Source organism: Staurois parvus, unplaced genomic scaffold (assembly GCF_062004578.1).
Source record: "Staurois parvus isolate SC_StPar_1 unplaced genomic scaffold, SC_StPar_1.0 ptg000566l, whole genome shotgun sequence".
NCBI classification, from domain to species: Eukaryota; Metazoa; Chordata; class Amphibia; order Anura; family Ranidae; genus Staurois; species Staurois parvus.
The window spans coordinates 453,594-468,347 of record NW_028318362.1 but is presented as its reverse complement, the minus strand read 5'-3'; the positions used below and the strand labels follow the sequence as shown (position 1 = coordinate 468,347).

General features: G+C 40.1%; 1 protein-coding gene across 1 annotated transcript in view; it reads right to left on the bottom strand.

Annotated features, from left to right (window-relative positions):
• SMARCAD1 (SNF2 related chromatin remodeling ATPase with DExD box 1) overlaps positions 1-14,754 on the bottom strand; it is a 185,106-nt gene that overhangs the window by 93,459 nt on the left and 76,893 nt on the right. Inside the window, exon 8 of the mRNA XM_089691627.1 lies at positions 5,880-5,964. Coding sequence (XP_089547753.1) covers positions 5,880-5,964 — 85 coding nt within the window. The remainder of the gene's footprint in view (positions 1-5,879; positions 5,965-14,754) is intronic.

Genomic DNA, 14,754 nt, shown 5'->3' with positions numbered 1-14,754 from the left:
GCAACTATATAACTATATATATATATAAAGCGCTGTGTAAATTGACGGTGCCCTATAAGTACCTGAGATAAAATAAACTGCATAAAAACAATTTTGTACAGACTTTGCTCAAGTTCAGGGTATTAATGTTAAATTCGTCTGTTAAACAGTACATATTTCAACACAAAAAAGAAAATTGAATATGATATACAATCTGAGAAACAGCAAGCAGATAGGGAAGGCCTTTTTTTTAATGTTTCTTTCTTAGTTGTCTTTTGGTTAGCACATGTAAACATGAATAACCCTAGGCATTTGCACAAAAAGGATATTGAACATGCAAGCGTATTCTGATCATGCAGGAATATTCATGCTAGCACTGCAAGGAGCACAGGTCAGAGTGGCCAACTAACCACAAAAAAAAAATGATAAAACAAAATAAGATGCAGGAAAGGTATTTTTAACACAACCCATTTTATTCTTCATTGTCAAATCCCCTTTATCTTCAGCAAATTGCATATTTGATATCAATACAAATCAACATTTCCATTTTGGTTTACTTGCCTGCACATTACCCATGTAGAAAGTCAAAAAGAACATAAAATGACACCAGTCACCAGACCAATCATTTCAACAACAGTCTCCCAAAAGATTATAGGGACAAGTCACAAAGCTCAGCATTTTGAGAGTGGAAGTTATCTTATTATTTTGCCACTCTTTATTTTGACTGCCGAAACATGCAATTCACAAAAACTGGAACTCATATCGCATAATCTGTTTACTGAGTGATGTGTTTTCATTAAACTGGTATTACAGTGGTATAAACTACATTAATCTCATCTCTGCGAATGAGCCCAATCAAGGTGAAGAGCAGCAGTGGGGTATGACCGACAGGCAGGGATTGTTTGAGAAGCCGGCCATTCAGCGGAATAAAGACTTTCTAGTTGAGGTTATCAGTGTGTGGCTCCACTGTGTACTCGCATTGCATTAGGCTGGTATTATTTTAAAGTGATATTAAAGACATTTTTTTTTAAATAACAAACATGTTATACTTACCTGCTCTGTGCAGTGGGTTTGCACACAGCAGCCCAGATCCTCCTCTATTCAGGTCCCCGCTGGTGCTCCTAGCCCCTCCCTCCTGTCGAGTGCCTCCAGAGCAAGCAGCTTGCTATGGGGTACTCAAGCAGGCTCGCTCCCGAGCCGCTGCTCTGTGTGTCCATTTACACACATAGCTGCGGCTTGGGCCTTGCCCCCCCCCCTCTTCATTGGCTCACTGGCTGCGATTGACAGCAGTAGGAGCCAATGGCTTCTGCTGCTGTCTCAAACAATGAAGAGGGAGAGTCCCAGAAGAGCTGAGGCTCTTGTGCACATTGCTGGATTACGATTGGGCTCAGGCAAGTATTGGGGGGGGGGGGGGCTGCTGCACACAGAAGGTTTTTTACATTCATGCATAGAATGTGGTGGCAAAGTATTTACCTATTTACCGCAAATCACTTTTCAGAGGCTTGGCAATGACAGCATGCATAAACCCAACATTACTGTGATAAAAAAAATATTTTCAGTTTTATTGTAACACTCTTGTGGTGTATTTTGCTAGCAGAATGGGTATGTTTGCAGATAACGGTTTTACTTTCACCAAAGTATTTATGGATTCCATATACAGAACATTTTTACCACCTGTATATGAATCTTAAAATTAATTTAAAAGAGAAGGAATTCTTCATGAATAGCAACGCCGGGTTTGCTGAGCCACAATCAATATCTCAGATAGGTTGATTTAGTGCTGTATCTGTTGATAATCCGTTTAAGGAGGATAAGCAAATATTCCTGAACACCTAAAATCTGTTTTGAGATTACATTTGTGGCATGGAAAATGCATTACAACAGCCCATTGGTGTTCAATTTTTGACCTCACTTCATCACAGCGCAACAAGCATCAAAAGATGCCTGACTTCCGTCACTGACACTACCCTGAATAACGAGTGATAAAAAGGACCTTTTCTCTGTGAATTGCATTTTAAAGTGTTACTAAACCCAGGACCCTGCAATCACAATATCTGGTCTCCCACAGTACACAAAACATGGAAATGCAATTATTTTAGTAAATTTAAACTGCTAAATACCTTTTCTCATCAGCAGTTAAAGCAGTCTTGTGACTTCTATCAGTGTCCAGCTGAGCACTGGTTAAGCTTGTAGGAGGAATTTTCATCCTCCTATAACAAGCATGCTTTACTGCATAAACAGACTGATTTTACAGTTGTGGGTTTAGTGACACTTTAAGCATACAAGTATTCTATGCTTAATTTAAAACAACATCGGAGTTGATTTAACAGCTGAGTAGTTAAAATAGCATATTATACCACTACTTACAGGGACACTAAAAACTCTGGTTAAAAAAAACAAAAAAATTAAAGTACTGTGAACTCAAAAAAGTACCTTCTATTGCCCTCAGCCTCCTCCAATTTCTGCCCCTGTGATCTGACTTCCTGTTAGAGGGTGGCTACGTTTGTATTCCATGGTCTGTATGCAGGAACGCAGCCATCCTCTCTTGCACACACAGAGCAGTGTTTGTGACCACATGCATACATCCAAGATGACAACACTCAGTAGTCTCAGGGCTTATGGATGTCTATACAAGCAAGATTTTTACAGGTAAATGAGTAAACACAGTAGGAGACAGGGGGGACAGGAATCCGACACCCAAAATATTGGTTTTTAATGTGTCTTTGAATGGCAATTTCTTGTCCCCTTACCACTGACAATGCCTCTGTGAGGATTTGCAATCTTCTTTACAGGAAACTCTTACTGGTAATTTCCATTTAGCAACTGTAACTTTAACATTAAGCAATTTTAATTAGTGTTGCTCAAAAGGATAATGTATACTAGAAGGGGTGAATTGCTAACTTTTCACAGAGAAAATTATGCCCCACTGCTGATCACAAACAAAAGCCTGGGCATTTAATTTCATGATTTCTGGTGCAGGTAATAATTTAGAGTGGCTGTTCATCTGCATTGGCACTCCTGAGCTTTTGGTCATGTTATCACAACTAAAAGGAAGCCAAGAAGAGCTATTCTTCCCAGAAGAGATAAGTATTGCTATTCATTTTTATGTCTTCATTTTAATGACTGTCAACATGAATAAGTGTAGATCTGCTTTTAAGTTAAAATGTTTAGAGCAATTAATTGACAAAGAAAAGCTAGACCAATGGTTATCAACATGTGAAATCTTGTACTATTCTAAAGGCTTTAACTGGTTCTCCTGTTTGTCAAATGGAATTTAGCAGACACACAAATTATACACATACCAGGAAGTAGTTTAGAAAGAAAGTCAAGTAAATGAACACACCACAGCACAAATATAAATTTTTTCTAGAGGGTTACATAATATATGGACTTTTTTTTTATTTTTATTTTTTTTGCTGTGTGAATGGGAGCACAAACATACAAAATGGGTTTTCTCAAACTTTACAGAAAAAGTGAAAATACACTTTAATCTGTGTAACAACTATAAACAGCACAGACCCACAACATGATCAGCAAAAATGGAAAAGTCTTGGTTACACAGTAGTGTGAATGCAGACCGCTGCAGAACCAGTTATATAACCTGTGCGCGGAGATCCATCAACAGGTCCACCTCAATTGTCTTTTTAAACAGTGAAGGCAAAACATGTTTGCCATTCTAGGGCTGTCCCATAACTCGCTAGTAAAATGCATGCATGATGACACACGTGTATAATGATGGGTGTTATAAGGTGCATTTTCCTATAACTGTCACTGGTTTCTCATTAGTCAACCATTAACCAGCTGTTGCGTTTACTTGTTGAAAAGCATTCTCAGGGGTACTGTATCTGTGACACAAAGAAAACTAACTGTGGGGAAAAAAGTTACATTTGTAAGCCCTAAGAATCTCTTTTAAATGTAACTGTACTTTTATCTTCTACTGGTCTGCCAGACTTAAGGGAGGCCAGACTATGGCCATTGGGAGTAGTAAATGCCTCAGGCTTCATGGGAATAAAAAAATACTCCAGGGTTATGTCAGTGCTTGGGGAAATAATGCTTTCAGTGCTAGGAATTGGGCACCGTCATCATCGTCGGAGTTAGGAATAGTGCACCACCGCTGGTGTCAGAGCTAGCAATAGTGCACTGCTGTTTTCAGAACTAGGAATAATTCACCACCATTGTTATCAGAGCTAGAAATTAGGCACCATCTTCGTTGACAGAGTTAGGATTAGTGCACCACTGCTGGTGACAGATCTAGGAATAGAAATAGTGCACCATTGTCAGTCACAAAGTGCACAACCATTTGTGTTAGTGGCAGAAATAATTCTCAGTCATTGGTGTCAGTGGTAAAACAGGCCATCATCCTAGATGTCAGTGGGAGCAGTAGTTCCCACCATTGTGTTAGTAGCAGATAAAGTGCCCCATTGTTGATATTAGCGAGAGGAATAGTACCAAGAAGAATACCTTAGTTAGAGGAATAGTATGTGTTTATGAGAGGAACAGTACCTCATCCACTGGTATCAGCAATATACTGGCAGGAATATTTCTGATTTGTTGGTGTCAGTACAAGGAACAGTGCATTATTGTTGACGTTTATGGGAGGAATAGATCTCCCCCCTCCTAGCTGTCATGGGGAGGAATAGAGCCTCATCACTGCTATCAGTAGAAGGAATAATTTCCGATCATTGATGTTAATGGCAGAAATAGTTCCCCATTGTTGATGTCCCTAGAACAGTGCTCCAAGGTTTGTATCAGGGGGAGGAATAGTCCCTCATTTGTGTTAGTAGGAGGAATAGTGCCCCATCATTGGCATCAGTGGGAGGAATAGGGTTCAATCATTATATCAATAATGGAAGGAGCAGTACCCCATCACTGGTGTCAGAGGGAGAAGAAAAAAGTCCCATATCTGGTATTAGAGGTTGGTAATAGTGCCTCATCATCTGTATCCATGGTAGGAATAATGCACCATCATTGGTATCAGTGCCTAGCGGTTGCAGTCAGAGGGAGAAATAGTGCCTGATCATTTGTTCAGTGGGAAGCATGTCTCATCACTGTTGTCAGTGACGAGAATTATACCCCATCATTGGTGTCAGTGCAAAGCAGGGTATACACACAGTTTTTGTTTTGTTCAACCAGATGGCTGCACAAAAAAAAAAAACGCACAGATCCCCGCAGGGAACTTTCCCACTGCATTACTGTATTCCGATAGCGCAGGACTCCTCACCCCTCTCAATTAGAATACGTGCTGACACTAACCCGGTTACTGTTTAACCCAATGGATTTCGATAGGTTTATGCCCAGTTTAAGAAATAGTGCCTCATCATTGGTGGCAATGAGAAGAAATCTGTTGGGTGTTGCTAGAGCAATTTTATCCCAAGGGCTGCGTCTGGCTGGCAGTATAGAGACCACTCTTCTAAAGTAAGTGTAAGTGAGTGTGAGTGTGTGTGTTTTAATGAACAACTTCCGTAGTATGATTTCAAATGCTCTGTATCTCTAAAAAAAAAAATAACGAAAATTTAAAATTATAACAGCATTATAATAGTTATTACTCGTTCACACAAGAGAAAATTCTTGCTTCCTAAAGCCTGAGTCAGCATAATTACTGTGATCAGCTGGCCTAGCTTGCTAAAATTTATTCTGCTGTATTCATTCATATCTGGGATTTCAAGGGTTCAGTCCAAGCCTGACAAACTCTGCATAGTTGTGTGGTATTTTTTGAATATCATATATTCTGGGCTTCAAATAAAATAAAAAAGTATATTATACAGAAAAGGATATAGAGAAAGTGTTTTCAATTTTGCTTATGTTTTTAGTAGACACCATACTCCACATTAGTATATGTACAGTATTTTATTGCTTCATTTAAAGCAATTTGGGAAAGTTGTGAATGTGGCAGACTTTACCTTGTTCATCTTCAGCAAACAACTTCAATGCCTCAAGTGCTTCATGAAAAGACCAGTCATGTTCTTGAAGAACCTCTCTAAGCTCCTATTCAAAAACAAATATTGCATAATTACAGAACGTCTTCATCACATTAGTTACGGATCAAGAAATCAAACACTGCCATGTCAAAAACTCATGAAACGAGCACATGCTGCCAGCAAAAAGGCAATTAATAGTATAAGGAGACTTAAAGCATTCAACTTAACAAGAGGAGGAAATCTAAAATAAAACAATGTAGATGAATAAAAGACTACCAAGTGTGTCTGCACAGGAAAGAGGGATTATGTAAACAATCCGATGACTGTTAAACCAGAGGCAGGAAGACAGATACAGAATGGTGAATGGAAACAGGCCACAGTTGGTGTATTGCAGATTTGTATACATATGTCACAACTATTGATGAATGTTGTGAGTTTTTATTGTGATTTCTGTAGGTATTCTGTTGTATGGAAGGTGCGCTTCAGGATATAAAGCAGCCCACTGATGGGCAATTTTCTTTCCTTCTACCCATGGTGGTAGGAAAGAAAATCAAATCAATTCCCCCATCAACGCGGTCATTGTTGTTGGGGGAATACCTCCCGCAACGCCATTGTGTTCTGCCGGCAGGAAGCCTTCCCAGCCAGCAGAATACGATTACTGCCATCCGATCTGGTCTGCCCTAAAAACTGACAAGAAGACCTGATTGGACCCTTCGAGTGAAAGGGGCCTTAAAATAATTTATCCTTTTGCAAAAAAAAGAAAAGAGCTGCCAACTCAAAAGCATAGCCAACAGATGTAATGGCTAGGAAAACAACCTTACGAGTGAGCTCTTCCAGTCAAATATCTTTAATTGGCTCAAAGGGAGGTCTCTGAGCACAGAGAGCAGAAGGTTGAGATCCAAAGGTGACAAAAGAAGATCCAACTGAGGGATTTATAGGAGCAATTCCCTCCTACCCTCAAGGTCTTGATAAGGGATTGCAAGACAATAGGTTTTTGGAATAAAATGGATAATGCAGAAATCTCTCTTTGATGGTAATCAGGGCTAGATGCTAGTTAATCCCATACTGAAGAAATGGCACAATAAAAGTCAGCAGCCCCACTCAACATAATGTCCACACACCAGGTAATATATGCCTTCCATGTGCAATGATGAACCTTATGGAAGTCAGATTTTCTTTCTCTGAGTAAGGTGGGAATAACGAAATCAGAAATATCTCTATCCTTTAGGATTTGGGGTTTTAACAGCCATGCCATTAAAGACAGCAACTGAGAAGCAGGATGGAATAGGGAGCCTTGGGACTGTTTGGAAGAGGTGGAAAGAATATCACTTTACATAGCAAGGAAAGTTTTTGTCTAAGGCCCCTTTCAGGTGGGGCAGTCCATTTTGATCAGCAGGGGATCTGGCTTAACTGCCATAACTCCGAGTATGTCTAAACTACATTCTTCTGTGCTATTTTGATGCAATGAAAACCACTGGAACTCTTTTCTCCTCTATCTTGTGCATCAGTTAAGGTAAGATCTTCACCAGAGGAAAGGAATAAACAAGCTTGACTTGAGTCCAAGGAATCACCATAGCATCTACTGCAAAGGCGAGAGAATCCTTTGGTCTTGGCTATGAATTTGTTTAACCTGTTGTTGAATCTGGAGACCAGATGTCCACATCTGATTTTATCTACCTTTGACAGAGATTTTGAGAGATCTCTGGGTGCAGAGACCACTCCCCTGGGTCTAGATGTTGACAGCTTAGGAAATCCACCTGATAAACATCCACCTCAGGGATGTGGATGGCTGAGAGAGTTGGAATATGAGTTTTTTCTCTTTTGTTTCTTTTAGGGCAGCTTGACTTCTGGTGTCGTCCAATGATTTATGTATGCCTCTGCTGTGGCTTTGTCCGACTGTACCCTGATTGGGTAACCTTGCAGAAGGACGGTTCAGTGTTGTACAGATCATCTGATGACTCTAAGTCCCAGAATGTTGATGGGAAGTCTTGACTACTGTGGGGACTATGTCCCCTGGATAGTGAGGGAAATGTAAACGCTGCCCCGGCCTGTATGACTGGCATGTACAAATACAAGTTCTGTATCCTGTACTATATTAACATAACATTTTTTTTTTGTGCGCACTGTAAAAGTCAATTAATCTTTTTGCTGCCAGACTTATGCCAAGAATCTGAAGGGGCCAACCCAGATTTCAGATGAAAGCGATGTACTCAATTGCTTCCCCACACCCCAGCAACACTGTCCCCCAGGCTCCGCCATCTCATCAGTGGACTCAGCATGACAAGTGCCGTTGGGTAAAGGGGAGAGAGATCAACAAATATCTATTCACTGATCCTCCTTCCCTACTAAGAACCCAGAAGTGACGTGTAAAACACACGGTTTCTGGTGTCACTTTCATCTGACAATCTGCCCAGGGAAGAAGCTAATGGAGAGCATTTACACTCCATTAGCTTCATTGGAGGGTAGGTGAGGCATAACCTTGACATTTCATAAACAGAACCTGTTACAAAAAAAAAAAAAAGGTAATCTTATCTTCCTTCTCAAGATCTCAAAATGTTCAAAAGCAGTCAAAAGTGAGGGATGGGCAAAACAAACAGTTAATGGGCTCAAGTACAAACAACAGAACTGGGGACTCTCAAAAAAGGTTATAGAACTGTGTGCCAAGTGGCCTACCCCATTTTTACAGCAGCTGTGCTTTACCTTACAAGTGAAAACTCTGAATTTTTAAAAAGCCTAGACTAACCCATTATTGTTTTTACTCACAAACTAACCTTGTTATTAACCACTTCAAGTCCGGACACTTTTACCCCCTTCCTGTCCAGGCCAATTTTTCACTTTTCAGTGCTTTCACACTTTGAATGACACTTGCGAGGTCATGCAGCACTGTACCCATATGAATTTTTTAGCATTTTTTTGAGACAGATAAAACTTTATTTTGGTGGTATTTATTCACCACTGAGATTTTTATTTGTTTTACTATATAAACAGTTTGGGGAAAAAAAAAAGTTTTTCTTCATAAATCTTGACCAAAAATTATTCAGTTATCTTTTTAGTAAAAAAAAAAAAAACAAAACAAAAAAACCCAAATTAGTTTACAACCAAAAAAATATAATTAAAAAAAAAAATGTTTACATTTTTATTTTTTTTTATATTATGTTTTTTTTTTTTAACATACTGTCACAGTAGAAGTACAGTGTCACCATAGTGACACTGTACTACTTGTGGGGGGTGATGATGATTTTTTTTGTACACTGATTGCTTTTACACCCATAAAGGCTGTAAAAGCAATCATTTCTCTTTCTCTCTGGCTGCATTCTTGCATCCATTGAGAAATACTGTGAGAGCTGTGATTGGTCACAGCTTGCTACATGGTACAAGGCTGTTGTGAATAGCCTTGTACCATGTGACCTCTGTGATCATTCACAGATTTCACAAGTAGTAAGCAATAATGTCAGAAGTGACATCTTGCTTACTACTATTCATGTGATCACTGATTGGCCAATCAGTGATTACATGATTGGGACCTCACAAAGAGGTCCATTACAGCGATCGGTGTTCCGCTCTGTTCTCCAGGCACAGCGGGCACCAGATCACGGTGCCGCGCACTCCCAGGGAGCGCACACAGGCTAAAATGATGGACGGCAACCCTCTCCTGCACTGCTCCCGTCCGGCTGTTTATATACATGGCTCGGACGGGAAGTGGTTAATCACTGTGAATAAAATCCTGTGTAAGCCAATGCAAATTTATCAACAAAAGAAAAAACACATGTCACTTTCTTGTGTGCAATTGTGCAGTCCCAAACAGACAAAAAAAGCTTCAAGTCCTTATGTGGATAGTACAATCCTTTCAGTAACCCAAGCCAAAAACAAATCTTGAATGTAATATTATGTGGTCTCCACCAGGTGACAATTAACACCACCACTTCACTGTGGCCTTCCATTTGTGAGTTAGACAAAATGTAATGGTTTAGCGCTTGGCTTTATTATAATTTATATTAGAACTCGGGACTACATGGAGCTCAAAGGGATTCCTGAAGGACCTTATGTCCAAAGTGACATCAGAGAAGGCAGAAACGTCCATCTGGAAAAACTTGGAGAACATGTGAACAGAAGACCAGGTGACAGCCTTCAAAAATGTAGAAACAGCTGCTTGATGCGGAGAAGCCCAAGAAGGACTTGCAGATTAGGTAGAGTGCACCTTGAAATGAAAAGATGGAATCTGATCCTTGAGCCCATAAGCCTGGATGATGGTTAGTCTGAGACACTTAAGAGATGGTGGAATGAGAAGCCGGTGCAACCTTACTGGGACCATCTATTAAGACAAAAAGGCATTAGTCTTTCTGAAAGAAGCAGTGGTTGGCAGACTCTCACATAATGAATCGTATCTAGACAAGAGAATATTTTGTTTGGTTTGGTGAAGTGTGGATGGACAGAGGGACGGAAAAGCTATTCCCTGCTTGAGATGAAGGCACTGCCTTTAGGTAAGAAGGTGGTCCTTTGCCTCAATATCATCTAATTCCCATGCAAAACCAGAGGGGGTTCCTTGCAGGATAAAGCCTCTACTTCAGACCCTCAACTTACAGAGGTAATAGATACAGGGAACACAACTTTGAGGGTGGGAGAAGAAAGGAATGTCTCTAATGGGTTCAAATGTTGGTTCTGAAGTCTAGAGAGAACCAGAGTCAGATCCCATAAAGTCAAAGGGGAACAAACAGGGGGAGATATATGGGAGACTCTCTGTACAAAGGTCTTAAAGAAGTGAGAAGCCAACAGCCTCTGAAACAAGACAGAAAAGGCATAAAACTAGCTCTTGACAGTGCTGAAAGCCAAACAATGGTTCAGAACACCTTCTGAAAGGAGGAGTTGTTCCATGCGCCCCTAGACTCACACCAAGTCTTTCATGCCAAAGAGATCTTGCAGGAAGTAGCCTTTCCAGCTTTTAGTATCACAAGAATCAGATTCATAAATGTCCGTCTCTTAAAATAACTGGCATTTAAAAGGGGGTTTTGTTCTAAGGGAGGGTTATAAATACCGTCAGTTTTTTTTGTCATCTGTGTCCCAATGGGGATATTTCCCTTCACTTCCTGTCACATATCCAAAATAGGAAGTGAGATAAATCCCTCCAAAGTGAGGGAATCCCAGTGTGTCACTAGGGTCACAAAAATTGGTGTCCCCATAGATTTCCTCTCTATTACGGTTTTGCTATCAACTCAAAATTTGGTATTTTATTTTACTTTCCATTTCAATAATGATAAACAGGAAAAACGGAGAGTGAATCTCCCTAACAGGGACACAGACAGCAATAAAAAAATTGACAGGTGTTCTAATCTCTTTCCATTTAATCCAAAACTAAAAAGAAAAAAAAATTGCCTCTAATGACACTTTACTAAACAATAAATAGTAATTACAAGATTTATTGTGTTTTCTGAAAATAGTCTGTACCGTGAAGGTTTACTAGGTTTGTAGTGTCACTACAGGCAAAAAGTTTATTTTTTAACTTAATTTTTGGATAGAGTAGAAGAGAATTAAAACTCCTGTCAGGCAAATCTCCAACATCAGGGAGATTCACCCTCTTTTTGTCCTGTTTACCATTATCATTGAAAGTGAAAGTAAAGAAAATCCCAAATATTTGGGTTGACATCAGAACAGTAATAGAAGGGAAATCTTCCAATGGGGACAATAATTCTGGTGACACCCCAAAATTCCCTCACTTTGGAGGGATTTTCTCTCACTTCCTGTTTGGATTATGGAACAGGAAGTAAAGGAAAAACTCCCAAATGGAACACAGAGGGCAAAAAAAATGGGACAGGGGTTATAACCCTCCCTTCTTCTATCCAAAATGTTTTGCCGTTAGTGATACTTTACAGTGAATAAGAGGACATACAGTAATGTATTTTTAGGTATATTAAAAATGAGTTACACTGTTAAAGGCTCATTTTCACTGCAGCTGCTAAACTGACGTTTAGGAGCAGTTGAGCGTTTGTTTTCAGCAGGGAGCCCCCCTACCCCAAAGCCCCCCCATGTTGAGGGCATGTGGCCTGGTATGGATAGGCAATGGATTGCTGGCAATTCTTTCTTTTACATTCAGCTGAAACATCAACGCATGCTTTTCACTACTAAAATACCACATGACTTGATAAAATAACTCATGCGCTATTTTAGTAGCCTTTTTTAATGAGGTTACTATTTTTCAGTGCATTCTGGGCATTTGGGAGGGTCTCTGGAGGTTATATTTTAAAAACTCTTCTAAACGCAAAACGTACACACGGCTAAATGCACAAAAACAAAGTAGGAAAACGCAGCTAAACTAACGGTTTTAACCTACATTTTCTAGCAGTCAGTTTCCAGCGGTCAGAAGAGTTTTTCAAACGCCCTGTGTACATGAGCCCTAAAGGTTGGCATGCAATAAATGCCTACAATTTAGTAAAGGGTTAATACAGTCAGGTCCATAAATATTGGGACATCGACACAATTCTAACATTTTTGGCTTTATACACCACCACAATGGATTTGAAATGAAACTAACAAGATGTGCTTTAACTGCAGACTGTCAGATTTAATTTGAGGGTATTTACATCCAAATCAGATGAACGGTGTAGGAATTACAACAGTTTGCATATGTGCCTCCCACTTGTTAAGGGACCAAAAGTAATGGGATAATTGGCTTCTCAGCTGTTCCATGGCCAGGTGTGTGTTATTCCCTCATTATCCCAATTACAATGAGCAGATAAAAGGTCCAGAGTTCATTTCAAGTGTGCTATTTGCATTTGGAATCTGTTGCTGTTAACTCTCAAGATGAGATCCAAAGAGCTGTCACTATCAGTGAAGCAAGCCATCATTAGGCTGAAAAAACAAAACAAACCCATCAGAGAGATAGCAAAAACATTAGGCGTGGCCAAAACAACTGTTTGGAACATTCTTAAAAAGAAGGAATGCACCGGTGAGCTCAGCAACACTAAAAGACCTGGAAAGACCACGGAAAACAACTGTGGTGGATGACCGAAGAATTCTTTCCCTGGTGAAGAAAACACCCTTCACAACAGTTGGCCAGATCAAGAACACTCTCCAGGAGGTAGGTGTATGTGTGTCAAAGTCAACAATCAAGAGAAGACTTCACCAGAGTGAATACAGAGGGTTCACCACAAGATGTAAACCATTGGTGAGCCTCAAAAACAGGAAGGCCAGATTAGTTTGCCAAATGACATCTAAAAAAGCCTTCACAGTTCTGGAACAACATCCTATGGACAGATGAGACCAAGATCAACTTGTACCAGAGTGATGGGAAGAGAAGAGTATGGAGAAGGAAAGGAACTGCTCATGATACTAAGCATACCACCTCATCAGTGAAGCATGGTGGTGGTAGTGTCATGGCGTGGGCATGTATGGCTGCCAATGGAACTGGTTCTCTTGTATTTACTGATGATGTGACTGCTGACAAAAGCAGCAGGATGAATTCTGAAGTGTTTTGGGCAATATTATCTGCTCATATTCAGCCAAATGCTTCACAACTCATTGGACGCCACTTCACAGTGCAGATGGACAATGACCCAAAGCATACTGCAAAAGCAACCAAAGAGTTTTTTAAGGGAAAGAAGTGGAATGTTATGCAATGGCCAAATCAATCACCTGACCTGAATCCGATTAAGCATGCATTTCACTTGCTGAAGACAAAACTGAAGGGAAAATGCCCCAAGAACAAGCAGGAACTGAAGACAGTTGCAGTAGAGGCCTGGCAGAACATCACCAGGGATGAAACCCAGCGTCTGGTGATGTCTATGCGTTCCAGACTTCAGGCTGTAATTGACTGCAAAGGATTTGCAACCAAGTATTAAAAAGTGAAAGTTTGATTTATGATTATTCTGTCCCATTACTTTTGGTCCCTTAACAAGTGGGAGGCACATATGCAAACTGTTGTAATGCCTACACCGTTCACCTGATTTGGATGTAAATACCCTCAAATTAAAGCTGACAGTCTGCAGTTAAAGCACATCTTGTTTGTTTCATTTCAAATCCATTGTGGTGGTGTATAGAGCCAAAACTGTTAGAATTGTGTCGATGTCCCAATATTTATGGACCTGACTGTATATGGAAGGGTAAAAACATGGCCTAATTGTGTAAACAAAAGTGACTGAAAAGAACATATTAAAGGTTAAGGTAGGCCAAAAGAAGATTAGTGTGGGATTGTGAGAGAATGGCAGCAGTGAACTGAGGCCACCCTTAATCTGCAGGTTCACATTTCATATCAAACCTTCACCTGTCATCTCCCTCCTGTCAAGATAAAACCACAAAGTGTGTGATCACTACTGTATGAAGCAGTACCTCTAGGGTATGACTAAGATGGAGAAGAATGTAGCAGTGGCCACATGTGCTCCTTTTCAGCTTACTGGTGTAGCTCACCATCACTTTCCTTTAAAGAGCTGAAAGGGAGAAATATGGAGGAGTGCTATGTTCACAAATAATCCTTTCAACAATGTGACATCTTACATGGAGCAATGTGTGCTCTGCAGTCTGCTAAGACAGAAGTAAAGTTCAACCACCACATGGAGGCAGAAGTTGGGCAGAACAAAGAACTATTACAAGCCCTGCAATGAGGCAAAGAAAAGCATGTGGACATGGCACAGCAGATTGGAAGAACGCAGGGAAGAACATTGGCATTGCGGGATGCTTTTTTGCTTAGAGCACCGCAAAATTGTACACGTGTATCTCTTGGAAACTCAGTGCTGACAAAGCTACCAACAAATTGAGTTTTGTACACTCTGACCTGGTCAGAAAAATATCTTTCCCCTGACAAAATCATAAAAATGTAGCAGCCTAATATTTAAATAATGTATTGCTAAATAACAAAAAAAAATTTTTT